Source organism: Lolium perenne, unplaced genomic scaffold (genome assembly GCF_019359855.2).
Source record: "Lolium perenne isolate Kyuss_39 unplaced genomic scaffold, Kyuss_2.0 unplaced14, whole genome shotgun sequence".
Classification (NCBI taxonomy): Eukaryota; Viridiplantae; Streptophyta; class Magnoliopsida; order Poales; family Poaceae; genus Lolium; species Lolium perenne.
In genome coordinates this window covers 150,619-165,865 of record NW_027248972.1, presented here as the reverse complement: position 1 = coordinate 165,865, position 15,247 = coordinate 150,619, and the positions used below count along the sequence as shown (strand labels likewise).

The 15,247-nt window shown below is 48.9% G+C and overlaps 1 protein-coding gene across 1 annotated transcript; it reads left to right on the top strand.

Moving 5' to 3' along the window:
- The first annotated feature begins 1,485 nt into the window (after positions 1–1,485).
- Positions 1,486–8,561, top strand: LOC127304736 (uncharacterized). The gene is made up of 3 exons (XM_071824768.1): positions 1,486–1,579; positions 3,296–3,428; positions 8,222–8,561. The coding sequence occupies exon 3, from the start codon at positions 8,222–8,224 to the stop codon at positions 8,462–8,464; it is 243 nt and encodes an 80-aa protein (XP_071680869.1). The 5' UTR covers positions 1,486–1,579; positions 3,296–3,428; the 3' UTR covers positions 8,465–8,561.
- Positions 8,562–15,247: the final 6,686 nt, after the last annotated feature.

Below are 15,247 nucleotides of genomic sequence, written 5' to 3'. Positions count from 1 at the left end.
ACATGATCAAGAGCAGGGCTGACAAGCCGATGACGGAAGAAGAGGTATTTAGAGCGCATAACTCCTCTTTCGCGAGCTGGTTCAAAGACCAGATTGATGCTAATCCCCCACCAATGGCAAGCGACGTAGACAAAATGATATTGGCCTTGTCTTATGGGCCCGCCCCCAACCTCATGACTTATCAGAAGTACGACATCAACGGTTACACATTCTCCACAGAGGAGAGAGACAAAAAAAGCGACTACCAGAACTCGGGTGTGACGATGGAATCGTACACGGGTGAAGAGAAGAAAAGGTACTACGGAAGGATCGAGGAAATCTGGGAGCTCGACTACGTCGGGGAGAAGCTACCGATGTTTCGTGTCAGATGGGCTACGGACGTCACAAAAGAAGATGCGTATGTCACCACCATGCGACTGCCCCCCAAATCCAAGACCAAGAACCCCACCGCGCAAAATGAGCCTTGGGTATTGGCTAAGCACGTCGAGCAATGCTTCTTCATAACTGACCCGTCAAGGCCCAGCCGTGTTGTCGTAAGGAGAGGAAAAAGGGCCCTCGTCGGAATGGATGGAGTGGCCGACGAGCAAGACTTCGACGGCCTCGTCGGAGACCCAATGATGGAAGAACCCGATGAAGACGATAGAACCTACACACTAAGAAGAAGAAGGACGACGCTACCTAGGTCAAGTGTTCCTCCGTACACAAGGAGTCGCGGCGATACCGGTGGGGTCACAAGGACCAAGCGGAAGGGACTTTGAAGTCATTTGTGTATTTCTAATAATTATCTCTCGAACAACACCATTTGTCCGTCTCAAGTGTATCCTGAATTTATGTCTCGGTTTTTTATCGGATATCCTCGAAAGGACTTTGAAGTCATTCAAGAATTAAAATCATCAATTTATGTCTTGCAATTTATCCTTCATTGATTTATTTTATCGGATGTTGCCAAAGGACTTTACAATTTATCTAAATAACTAGAAACAATAAAAAAAAAGGTCTTAAGAAAAGAAAAAAAAGGGTGGTTTATTCGCACCTGTGGGGATTCGAACTATGAGATGTCTTTGGGTGGGGGAAGGAACGAAACCACTCTGGTAGTAGTCAGGTTTGTTAAATGACAGGGTTTGTTAAAAGAAATACTAGATGTCATTACCCCCGGCGAATACATCATTTCCGCCCGCGGTAAGCTCATGGGTCCCACCTGTCATCGACCGAAAACTTACCGCCGGCGTTTCGCGCAAATCGCCGGGGATAACTCCTTCATGACTTAGCCATTCGGCCAAATCTGGCCAAATACCAAATCCCCCGCCGCTCACTTCCCCTCCTCCCTCCCCCAAATCCCCCGCCGCCGCCGTCGTTGCCCCTGCCGCCGTCGCATCTCCTGCCTGCCTCCCCCAAATCCCCTGCGCCGTCGCCCTCGATCCGTCGCCACGCGCCTCCCCTAAATCCCCCACCGCACGTCGCCGTTGCCGCCTCCCCCAAATCCCCTGCGCCGTCGCCCTCGATCCGTCGCCATCGTCCCCAGCCAAAGCCTCCGCCCTCGCGCCCCCGCCGAATTCACACCAGAACCATCCTGCCGCAGGTATGCTCCCGTCTCTTTATTAATCCTTCAGCTGAATACAGAAATTCCAGGTGACCGTGCTTCAGAGCTGCCTCTGCTGGCATGGCCACCTGACCAGCCATGCCTGCACAGCCTCCCTAAGCTTGCACTTGCTGAGGCTTTTTTTAGTTCCTGTTTTTGCTTTGTTCCTAGTTTTGGCTCATGTACCTTTTTAGCATTTGTTTTGGTGCCTTGTACATGTTATATCTCTCACTATTTTGTCAGTCTTCTAATACAATATGACACGCGTTTAGAACTTTAGATGCATGTTCGAGAAAAAGAAACAAATTCTACTTCAACCTGGAGGACTGCAAAGATGTATTTTAAACCAGAACCGGCCTGGAAGATATTAAAATCCTTGGATAAAGGGGCTCTTCCATGACCTGGTGGGGGGCAGTTCCATTGAAAACCAGTCGTAACTAGCCAGTTGCTGCACATTTTCTGAACAGTATATAAACTTTGGTCTGCCCTTCGTTATGTACATTGCAACCTAACCTTTGCTTTTGCATCAGCATGTATAACTAACTAAAGCAAACATCTGTTTCACGCTCATACATCCATAAGAAGAGATGTTGCGAATAATGGGAATATCATTAGCATCATGTTTTAATTCCAAGTAAGTTGAAAATGAAGGGAATTTAAAACCTATGTTTTTGTTGAAAATACGATTGTTTCACTGCCCTGTCCATACTGACTGCTCATTATGTTCTCACACAAAAAAAGCAGAAAATTCGAAAATGAGCCCATCACAGAGTAGAGGGACAAAAGGTGGTGTGTTCCTATAAACATATCATAGAAGGTTAGAACATAGTTTATGAAACGAAAAGCAAGAAACTGGCAGCAAACCTCTTGCATTGATCCTAACTTTACATACTGAGGTGAACCATCCACTGCATAGCTGATTGCTCGTTTCTAGGCACGTTTAGTAATTTGCTTCTGAGAAGAAACTGAATCATTTATCTCTGAAGTGCAAGTGCAGTAGCTGGTTGGATTGGGTATGGCCAAGAAAATTGACCAACTCACAATGCTGCAACGAATCTAGATGAATTTTATTGGTTATGTTGGTACATACATCTGCAGAGTTCCATGCAAAGTTCAAAACTAGTACTGTAGGACTTGCTTGATTCTTCAATGTCTTTGATTTGACTGATAATGATGCTGCAACACAAATTTGGTTTCAGAGCATGGGACTGTACTGTGTGTATAAATTTAGCTGAGTTTCGATTGGGTTCTGCAAATCCTAATTGATCATGTTGTTGCTGTTGAGACCATACTAGCATCAGCTTCAGCTTTTGGTTGGGTGACATGTTGAGTAGAAGCTAGTCCAAGAGAATTTATAGCATGTGCCATTGATTGTGCCAATAGCAGGAGTTCATGTTTGTCACTGACTGTGCACAATGACATTATTAACAGGGAGTTACCTCTCTTAAGATTTTGCATCAGTTGGTGTTTGATATTGAGCTGGTTATCATACTGTGCATAAAACTGAATACAGTCTTAACTGATAGTAAAACACATATATTCAAGTTGTTTCTGAAACTGAAACACTCTTCATCAGCATTTTGCATGTCTGAAACAAGAGACATTCTTTTTTTTAGCAACAACAAGAGACATTCTTAGCAGCAGTTGTGTTTCAAAGTTTCAATCTTTACTTTTGATTATCGACTGAAGTATGTGCATTATGTGCATTATGTGCAGCTCCCATCGCAGCAGCTCACGCCCGCCTCTCCAGCCCGCCGACCAGGTGCCAACCGCCGCAGGAACCGCCGCAGGAACAAGCTGCCCGCCTCTCCGACCTCGTCTTCACCGCTCACTCCTGCAGAAGCTCAAGGTAATTAGTTGAGTGCATATGCTGTGAAATGAGCTGTGAAATGGCCCAGATGTATTGAAAATTCTGTATCTCTCGCATGCAGTTTGTTGCCCAGATATGTCTCTCGCGGTACATTGAGTGCCAATGTTTCGCCGGAATGTTGATTAACTTCCGTTCCGGCGAATTCGGCACTACGGCATGACCATTTTTAGCAAAGGTCATGCCGAATTTTGTGATGGATTTACAACTAGTAGTGACACTTTGGCAATTTAAAGCAAAGTTAACCACAAATTGTTAATTCTTATATTTCTTGCTTGCACAGTATTTGATGAACCAAGATAGTGCTTGTAAATTGTCCAAGTATTTGATGAACCGAGTTGTTAATCATGTAGAGTTGCTTGTGTTCGGTTAGCGAGCGGTAGAAAGCGATTCAGGGTAGAGCCTTCATTATCAAAAACAAACTTTACATTAGACACGTGTACCTTGATCTATCTACAAACATTAAGCATGATATATTAATCTTCACGAATGAATATGATATGCATGATATATATATTATACGAACATTAAGCATGATATATGTTTTATCAACTAGATTGGTTCTAATAATTATACTCATTCAAAGAGCAAAGGAAAAATAGAGAGGACAAACAGTCAAATTAAAAAAATACTCACGTTTAGCTAGAGTGCACTTTTGTCCAGTGAGGGCCTTCCTCTATATTGTCCAGTGAGTATTAGTACTATATGCATGAGTGAGGTACCTCTTTGTGATTTAACATGATGATGTACTGTCCATCTCTATGGTTTTTTTGTTACCTGCTGATGCTAGTCGTATGTGTTGTAATGCAAGTGATTTTCTTAATTCTTGGACATTGATCTCGTTAGGGTTGGCTTTCATACTCTCCTTGATAGTTTCTCAAGTTTGGTGGACGAACTGTTGCATGCTACCTAATGCTTGTCACATCTGCCTTTGTTAGCATGTCGTCTTCAGAACCCCAACGAAGACGCCGACGGGTCTTCTCGGCGGAAGTTGGATGAGCACTACAGGCTCATGGTCTCGGATCAGCTGGAGGACCTTCCAAGGGGCAGCGATGACGAGTCCTCGGAGGAGGGGGATGATGAGATGGACAACGATGGTGAGGCTGAGAGGGCCGCTGCCGACGAGACCACCGACAGTGGCGTTGCCGGGGGTAGCTCGGATACTACTACCGAGGCCAAGAGGAAACGGAAGCAGCGGCGCCCAAACAGGGTCGGCACCACTCGCGAGATAATCACCGCGGTGGACGCCAAGACCGGTCTTCCTACTGAGCCCAAGCACCTGGCGAAGGGGTACGGCCTCCAACTGGGAGCAATCCTTCGGGACGTCGTCGACGTCAACGAGACGAAACTCCGAACCAAGAAGAAGCAGCATCTGCAGGCCCAACTCCTTGCGCGGCTGCACGCACGGTATGAGTTCCCTGTGGAATACAGAACGAGGATCCCAAGGATAACATCGTGAACAGAGCAGGCCCTCTCTAAGTTCTCCAAGAACCTCAGCGGTTATAAAACCATGCCGAGGGGGATGCTTGGTGACAATGAGACTTGGGAAGAGATCCGGCGCCACTTCCCGCGGATGACGCTGGAGCGGTATAATAAATTCTTGGAAAACGAGGAGCTCGAGTACACCAAACAACAATCGACACTGGGGAAGGAGGCGGCGGAAAAGAACATCGGTCACCACAATCTCGGTTGCCGTGGCTTCGAAGGCAAGCAGCCGGTATGGGACAAGGAGGACCAGGCCTACATAAATGCTGGCCTCGAGCCCCCTTTTGCCAAGTACAAAGACCCACTCTTCAGGGCATATCTCAGGTCCCGATACCATAGAGAATTGGGTGGGAAACGTGTCACGAAACCTGATGTGGTGGTGGGAGTTGAGTTGGTCGCCGACGCGAAGGTGATGGCACTTGAGAAAGCAGTGGTAAGCAATTTACCAGCTTATTAATTTGATACTGCTCACCAAGTCCATTACATTCTAAAATAGTTCATGTTACTTCGGCGTTGACGGAACAAGCAGCCGCCGAATCAGCTGGCTCCTCGTCCCCGGGCGTCGACGGGCAAAGTCCCGTGGGACACGCCTTTTATCGGGGTCTGAACACCGTGAAGCGCGGCCGCTTTGGACAAGCCCCACCGTGTCCCCGGCGCCGGAGGAGGTCGCAAGCTTGCCGACTATGGCTTGGACGTGCCCGCAAGCACTAGGGAGTCGCGGCGGCGCGTAAGGACCGGGAGCACGAGGCTCTTCCGAAAAAGGTGGCCGACTTGGAAACAACCATGGAGCAACGCGTCGGTGCCGAGGTTCAGCAACGCGTCGGTGCCGAGGTTCAGCAACGCGTCACTGCCGAGGTTGCTAGCAAGGTCGATGACGCGCTGGCCAACAGGGTCAATGAAATCATCCCTGATCTTGTGCTGTCGATGAAGAATTACTTCGACGCCGGCGGTAAGGGACCGCTGCCGGTTATCAGCCTAGGCGCCAGCAACTCGGACAACCGGCCTCCAACTAGACACGCTCAATGCACACCCAACTTGGTGACTCCACCCGCCGGCAATGTCGGCGCTAGAGAGGATTCGCCGGACCTGGGGGGCCCCAGTACTAGCCCCTCAGTCACCTGCACGCCTGGCCTCGGTCCTTCAACGCGAGCCGAGCTTGACGACCTCACGGTAATTAATTTAGTCTCTCAAGCTCTACAAATTAGTTACTTTGTCGTCGCCCCTCTCTGACCTACACATGTTTTCACAGGCGAACGCGACTCCTTGCACCTTGCTACTGAATGTGGACAACAAGTTGAAGGCTGTAGCGAGCGGCAGTGTCATCCTGCCAACACAGCGGATTTTCCACTGCGTCAGGATGGATGATAGCGTGAGCCGGGTTCGCGTGAACCGGTCGTTACCGGGATGCCAAGACCTCCATCCTCCTTATCAACCCCCGGAAACGGAAACCCCGCTCACTCTCGGGGACCTCAAGAATCACATCCTTCTATGGCCGAAAGCCCTAATTCGGCTGAACACCGCCGCCTCAGGTTCGGAGGCAAGCTATGGCATGGTCACTCCTCAGGATGCGACGGCTGCCCCGAGCCAAGCCAAGGTCCCAGCTCCAACGACTGCTTTGACGGCAGGCAAAGGCAGGGCCAGTCCTCCACCGGCTTATGATCATTTTGAGCCCGATAGTCAGCCCGATAGTCAGCACGAGAGTCAGCACGACAAGGCGTTGGACATCGATCAAGCTCCCATTGATACGTTCATCGCCGAGCTCGACGCCGACGCGGTTTCTCCTTACAAGCCACCCGCCGGTCATATCCTAAAGAAGAAGTTGTTCCTTTCACAAGAAACGCCCGAGCAGGAGGACACTACCGCCTTCACCGCTCCGCCCCGAGTTGGGCTTACCCCGAGGACACTCCTTGGTGCGACCACGGAGGGTATGAAACAAAACGCCACTCCCAGTTGCAGTAAGAAGAAGGGCAGGAAGCGGAAGAAGTCGGGAGATGTTGCCAAAAGCAAGATAGTGGTTAATGACAAGTTGCCGACCCCGTGGAGGAAGTTGCATCACATAGGCCAGCCGATGCTGCCGGCACACGTTGTAGACAAGTTGACGCCGGATATGAGGAACGTGCATGATACTATTCTAATGAAGGAGAAGCTACTTCTTAAAGAAAGAAATCCCTCGTACCCGATTGTGATAGCCAAGGTGCCCACTGGCTTTGGCTTTGTCAACACATACCCTGCGGACTTGATGTTCATTCGGTACGAAGACATCTTCAGGCTCTTGCACATGCAACAGCTAGACCGAAACTTGGTCCGCCTCGTATCGCTCAGTATGGCGCACGATATCGCCATGGAGAACACAGCGCACATCGCTATCATGGACCCCTTCTACATGACTCCAGCTACCACCCAGAACGAACAAGCGTTTCTCGCGAAGTATATCAAGGATTTCTTGGTGTTAAACAAGGATAAAAAATGCTTTGTCATACCATATTTCCGCGAGTAAGTATTTGGTTACTAAAGTACCCTATATTACATTCTTTCATGAATTTCCTTAATAGCTGAGTATGATGGTTTATTTCCATTTTGCGCAGACTCAAGTACTGCACCCTCCTCCTCTTTCACCCGTATCATTCCCATGTCACTTATCTCGACTCCGGGCTTGATAAGGAGAAAGACTTCACCGACGTTAAGTCTACACTTGATAAAGCCCTCAACGGCTTCATAGCTGAGATTGGCGTCGACAAACTCAGGCATGAGAAGAAAGTTAAAGGTTGCTATGTGTGCAACCACATAACCAAGTTCCCCTGCCTCAAGCAATCGGCGGATGACAATGGGATGGAGGCATGGTTTGCCATCCTACAGATGAGGGCGGTTGTAAGGTCTCAGAACGATCTCTTGTTGCCATCTGGTCTTCAAGGGAATTTCGTCAACATGTCGGACACCACCGATGAAAACGTGAGAGCCGAGTTCCGTGCCATCCAGCGGACCATTTGCACAATACTATGGAGGGATGTCGTCATGAATGGTGGCTTGTTCAACTATGGCCCCGCACTTTCTAATTTCGAGATAGAAGGCCGATTAGAAGATGGATGTGACGAGAGAACATTCAACACGCTCGAGGGCATCCTTCCCTTCCCGCCGAAGCCGACTTGACTCAAAAACTTTTGTCCTTTGCAAATGTTAGTCATAAAATTACTTAAGTATTTTTTATGTTTGTTCTTTTGCACACCTATATGTTATATCTCTCTCTATGGATGTACTAACAACTTACATTTCTTTGTTGTGTGTTTGCATAGATGACGTACTATGTCGTCTACCACGGCAGGGTTCCTGGAGTCTACGAGGACTGGGAAGACTGTAGGAGGCAGGTCCACCGTTTCAGCGGCAACAGCTACAAGGGGTACACCACTTTGGAGGAGGCGGAAACTCGATACGCCAACTTTCGAGCGGGACAGAGGAGGGAGATGTGGAGGACCCCTTTCATCGTGATGATGCTTGCCGCCACCGCCTCTCTAGTTTATTATGTCATTGTTGTTTAGCTAGGTCATCGACACTGGACTTATATGTATTTCTGTAACATGTGCTACTTCGAGTCGTGATGTTTGAACTATGGTCGACACTTGTGTTATTGATACATATGCATGCATGTTATGGACATTTCGGGACTTTCTAATATGTATCATTGCCAATGATGTGTATCTTGCTAATGATGTCTATTTTGCTGTCATTCTGGTAATTGCCTATATATTCTGTGTATATGCTATGAATTCTGGTGTATATACTGTGAAATTCGAGTTTTATTTTTTTACTCCTGTTAATGTTAACGCTGGCGAAATGCACATGTATCCCTGGCGTTTTGCAATCGCCAGCACTACGACCTGATTCCCCTGGCGAAATGACAAGACGCCGGCGGTAAGACTAACCCCCGGCGAATTGACAAGACTTACCCCCCGCGAATTGGTGAAACGCCGGCGGTAACTGCACTTACCCCCGGCGAATTGGTAGGCGCCGGTGATGAGGCGTTACCACCGGCGAGATGATCGCCGGCGAATGCAAAAACGCCGGCGGTAGGCCATTTCAGGACGCCGGCGGTAGGCTTTTTTCTAGTAGTGGGTGCGTCCAGCTACACGCACATGCGCTGATGGCAATTAGTCAATGTTGTAGACAACACGGTCAATGGATTAGGGTTTCCCTGGAAAGCGAGCCTCGGATTGTGGGAATGACCCCAAAAATCGTGTGTGTCCACATAATGTGTACACTATCATGGTGGCGTGTTGTTTGAACCAATTTTGTACCCCCGGGTGCGTCCGGCTACACGCACATGCGCTGACGGCAATTTGTTAATGGATTAGGGTTTCCCTGAAAAGCGAGCCTCGGAAGGTGGGAATGACCCAACAAAATGTGTGTGTCCACATGGTGTGTACAGTATCATGGTGGGGTGTTGTTTGAACCAATTTTGTACCCCCGGGTGCGTCCAGCTACAAGCACATGCGCTGATGGCAATTAGTCAATGTTGTAGACAACACGGTCAATGGATTAGGGTTTCCCTAGAAAGCGAGCCTCGGATTGTGGGAATGACCCCAAAAATCGTGTGTGTCCACATAATGTGTACACTATCATGGTGGGGTGTTGTTTGAACCAATTTTGTACCCCCGGGTGCGTCCGGCTACACGCACGTGCGCTGACGGCAATTTGTCAATGGATTAGGGTTTCCCTGGAAAGCGAGCCTCGGAGGGTGGGAATGACCCAAAAAATTGTGTGTGTCCACATGGTGTGTACACTATCATGGTGGGGTGTTGTTTGAACCAATTTTGTACCCCCGGGTGCATCCAGATACATGCACATGCGCTGATGGCAATTAGTCAATGTTGTAGACAACACGGTCAATGGATTAGGGTTTCCCTGGAAAGCGAGCCTCAGATTGTGGGAATGACCCCAAAAATCGTGTGTGTCCACATAATGTGTACACTATCATGGTGAGGTGTTGTTTGAACCAATTTTGTACCCCCGGGTGCGTCCGGCTACACGCACATGCGCTGACGGCAATTTGTCAATGGATTAGGGTTTCCCTGGAAAGCGAGCCTCGGAGGGTGGGAATGACCCAAAAAATTGTGTGTGTCCACATGGTGTGTACACTATCATGGTGGGGTGTTGTTTGAACCAATTTTGTACCCCGGGTGCGTCCAGTTACGAACATGCGCTGATGGCAATTAGTCAATGTTGTAGACAACACGGTCAATGGATTAGGATTTCCATGGAAAGCGAGCCTCGGATTGTGGGAATGACCCCAAAAATCGTGTGTGTCCACATAATGTGTACACTATCATGGTGGGGTGTTGTTTGAACCAATTTTGTACCCCCGGGTGCGTCCGGCTACACGCACATGCGCTGACGGCAATTTGTCAATGGATTAGGGTTTCCCTGGAAAGCGAGCCTCGGAGGGTGGGAATGACCCAAAAAATTGTGCGTGTCCACATGGTGTGTACACTATCATGGTGGGGCGTTGTTTGAACCAATTTTATACCCCCGGGTGCGTCCGGTAACACACACATGCGCTGACGGCTATTAGTCAATGTTTTAGACAGCACGGTCAATGGATTAGGGTTTCCCTGGAAAGCCAGCCTCAGATTGTGGGAATGACCCCAAAAATCGTGTGTGTCCACATAATGTGTACACTATCATGGTGGCGTGTTGTTTGAACCAATTTTGTACCCCCGGGTGCGTCCGGCTACACGCACATGCGCTGACAGCAATTTGTTAATGGATTAGGGTTTCCCTGAAAAGCGAGCCTCGGAAGGTGGGAATGACCCAAAATATTGTGTGTGTCCACATGGTGTGTACAGTATCATGGTGGGGTGTTGTTTGAACCAATTTTGTACCCCCGGGTGCGTCCAGCTACACGCACATGCGCTGATGGAAATTAGTCAATGTTGTAGACAACACGGTCAATGGATTAGGGTTTCCCTGGAAAGCGAGCCTCGGATTGTGGGAATGACCCCAAAAATCGTGTGTGTCCACATAATGTGTACACTATCATGGTGGCGTGTTGTTTGAACCAATTTTGTACCCCCGGGTGCGTCCGGCTACACGCACATGCGCTGACGGCAATTTGTTAATGGATTAGGGTTTCCCTGAAAAGCGAGCCTCGGAAGGTGGGAATGACCCAACAAAATGTGTGTGTCCACATGGTGTGTACAGTATCATGGTGGGGTGTTGTTTGAACCAATTTTGTACCCCCGGGTGCGTCCAGCTACAAGCACATGCGCTGATGGCAATTAGTCAATGTTGTAGACAACACGGTCAATGGATTAGGGTTTCCCTAGAAAGCGAGCCTCGGATTGTGGGAATGACCCCAAAAATCGTGTGTGTCCACATAATGTGTACACTATCATGGTGGGGTGTTGTTTGAACCAATTTTGTACCCCCGGGTGCGTCCGGCTACACGCACGTGCGCTGACGGCAATTTGTCAATGGATTAGGGTTTCCCTGGAAAGCGAGCCTCGGAGGGTGGGAATGACCCAAAAAATTGTGTGTGTCCACATGGTGTGTACACTATCATGGTGGGGTGTTGTTTGAACCAATTTTGTACCCCCGGGTGCATCCAGATACATGCACATGCGCTGATGGCAATTAGTCAATGTTGTAGACAACACGGTCAATGGATTAGGGTTTCCCTGGAAAGCGAGCCTCGGATTGTGGGAATGACCCCAAAAATCGTGTGTGTCCACATAATGTGTACACTATCATGGTGAGGTGTTGTTTGAACCAATTTTGTACCCCGGGTGCGTCCGGCTACACGCACATGCGCTGACGGCAATTTGTCAATGGATTAGGGTTTCCCTGGAAAGCGAGCCTCGGAGGGTGGGAATGACCCAAAAAATTGTGTGTGTCCACATGGTGTGTACACTATCATGGTGGGGTGTTGTTTGAACCAATTTTGTACCCCCGGGTGCGTCCAGTTACACGAACATGCGCTGATGGCAATTAGTCAATGTTGTAGACAACACGGTCAATGGATTAGGATTTCCATGGAAAGCGAGCCTCGGATTGTGGGAATGACCCCAAAAATCGTGTGTGTCCACATAATGTGTACACTATCATGGTGGGGTGTTGTTTGAACCAATTTTGTACCCCCGGGTGCGTCCGGCTACACGCACATGCGCTGACGGCAATTTGTCAATGGATTAGGGTTTCCCTGGAAAGCGAGCCTCGGAGGGTGGGAATGACCCAAAAAATTGTGCGTGTCCACATGGTGTGTACACTATCATGGTGGGGCGTTGTTTGAACCAATTTTATACCCCCGGGTGCGTCCGGTAACACACACATGCGCTGACGGCTATTAGTCAATGTTTTAGACAGCACGGTCAATGGATTAGGGTTTCCCTGGAAAGCCAGCCTCAGATTGTGGGAATGACCCCAAAAATCGTGTGTGTCCACATAATGTGTACACTATCATGGTGGCGTGTTGTTTGAACCAATTTTGTACCCCCGGGTGCGTCCGGCTACACGCACATGCGCTGACGGCAATTTGTTAATGGATTAGGGTTTCCCTGAAAAGCGAGCCTCGGAAGGTGGGAATGACCCAAAATATTGTGTGTGTCCACATGGTGTGTACAGTATCATGGTGGGGTGTTGTTTGAACCAATTTTGTACCCCCGGGTGCGTCCAGCTACACGCACATGCGCTGATGGAAATTAGTCAATGTTGTAGACAACACGGTCAATGGATTAGGGTTTCCCTGGAAAGCGAGCCTCGGATTGTGGGAATGACCCCAAAAATCGTGTGTGTCCACATAATGTGTACACTATCATGGTGGGGTGTTGTTTGAACCAATTTTGTACCCCCGGGTGCGTCCAGCTACACGCACATGCGCTGATGGCAATTAGTCAATGTTGTAGACAGCACGGTCAATGGATTAGGGTTTTCCCTGGAAAGCGAGCCTCGGATTGTGGGAATGACCCCAAAAATCGTGTGTGTCCACATAATGTGTACACTATCATGGTGGGGTGTTGTTTGAACCAATTTTGTACGCCCGGGTGCGTCGGCTACACGCACGTGCGGCGACGGCAATTTGGTCAATGGATTAGGGTTTCCCTGTAAAGCGAGCCTCGGATTGTGGGAATGACCCAAAAAATTGTGTGTGTCCACATGGTGTGTACACTATCATGGTGGGGTGTTGTTTGAACCAATTTTGTACCCCCGGGTGCGTCCAGCTACACGCACATGCGCTGATGGCAATTAGTCAATGTTGTAGACAACATGGTCAATGGATTAGGGTTTCCCTGGAAAGCGAGCCTCAGATTGTGGGAATGACCCCAAAAATCGTGTGTGTCCACATAATGTGTACACTATCATGGTGAGGTGTTGTTTGAACCAATTTTGTACCCCCGGGTGCGTCCGGCTACACGCACATGCGGCGACGGCAATTTGTCAATGGATTAGGGTTTCCCCGGAAAGCGAGCCTCGGAGGGTGGGAATGACCCAAAAGTTGTGTGTGTCCACATGGTGTGTACACTATCATGGTGGGGCGTTGTTTGAACCAATTTTATACCCCCGGGTGCGTCCGGCAACACACACATGCGCTGACGGCTATTAGTCAATGTTTTAGACAACACGGTCAATGGATTAGGGTTTCCCTGGAAAGCCAGCCTCGGATTGTGGGAATGACCCCAAAAATCATGTGTGTCCACATAATGTGTACACTATCATGGTGGCGTGTTGTTTGAACCAATTTTGTACCCCCGGGTGCGTCCGGCTACACGCACATGCGCTGACGGCAATTTGTTAATGGATTAGGGTTTCCCTTAAAAGCGAGCCTCGGAAGGTGGGAATGACCCAAAAAATTGTGTGTGTCCACATGGTGTGTACAGTATCATGGTGGGGTGTTGTTTGAACCAATTTTGTACCCCCGGGTGCGTCCAGCTACACGCACATGCGCTGATGGCAATTAGTCAATGTTGTAGACAACACGGTCAATGGATTAGGGTTTCCCTGGAAAGCGAGCCTCGGATTGTGGGAATGACCCCAAAAATCGTGTGTGTCCACATAATGTGTACACTATCATGGTGGCGTGTTGTTTGAACCAATTTTGTACCCCCGGGTGCGTCCGGCTACACGCACATGCGCTGACGGTAATTTGTTAATGGATTAGGGTTTCCCTGAAAAGCGAGCCTCGGAAGGTGGGAATGACCCAACAAAATGTGTGTGCCCACATGGTGTGTACAGTATCATGGTGGGGTGTTGTTTGAACCAATTTTGTACCCCCGGGTGCGTCCAGCTACAAGCACATGCGCTGATGGCAATTAGTCAATGTTGTAGACAGCACGGTCAATGGATTAGGGTTTCCCTGGAAAGCGAGCCTCGGATTGTGGGAATGACCCCAAAAATCGTGTGTGTCCACATAATGTGTACACTATCATGGTGGGGTGTTGTTTGAACCAATTTTGTACCCCCGGGTGCGTCCGGCTACACGCACGTGCGCTGACGGCAATTTGTCAATGGATTAGGGTTTCCCTGGAAAGCGAGCCTCGGAGGGTGGGAATGACCCAAAAAATTGTGTGTGTCCACATGGTGTGTACACTATAATGGTGGGGTGTTGTTTGAACCAATTTTGTACCCCCGGGTGCATCCAGATACATGCACATGCACTGATGGCAATTAGTCAATGTTGTAGACAACACGGTCAATGGATTAGGGTTTCCCTGGAAAGCGAGCCTCAGATTGTGGGAATGACCCCAAAAATCGTGTGTGTCCACATAATGTGTACACTATCATGGTGAGGTGTTGTTTGAACCAATTTTGTACCCCCGGGTGCGTCCGGCTACACGCACATGCGCTGACGGCAATTTGTCAATGGATTAGGGTTTCCCTGGAAAGCGAGCCTCGGAGGGTGGGAATGACCCAAAAAATTGTGTGTGTCCACATGGTGTGTACACTATCATGGTGGGGTGTTGTTTGAACCAATTTTGTACCCCCGGGTGCGTCCAGCGACACGAACATGCGCTGATGGCAATTAGTCAATGTTGTAGACAACACGGTCAATGGATTAGGATTTCCGTGGAAAGCGAGCCTCGGATTGTGGGAATGACCACAAAAATCGTGTGTGTCCACATAATGTGTACACTATCATGGTGGGTGTTGTTTGAACCAATTTTGTACCCCCGGGTGCGTCCGGCTACACGCACATGCGCTGACGGCAATTTGTCAATGGATTAGGGTTTCCCTGGAAAGCGAGCCTCGGAGGGTGGGAATGACCCAAAAAATTGTGTGTGTCCACATGGTGTGTACACTATCATGGTGGGGCGTTGTTTGAACCAATTTTA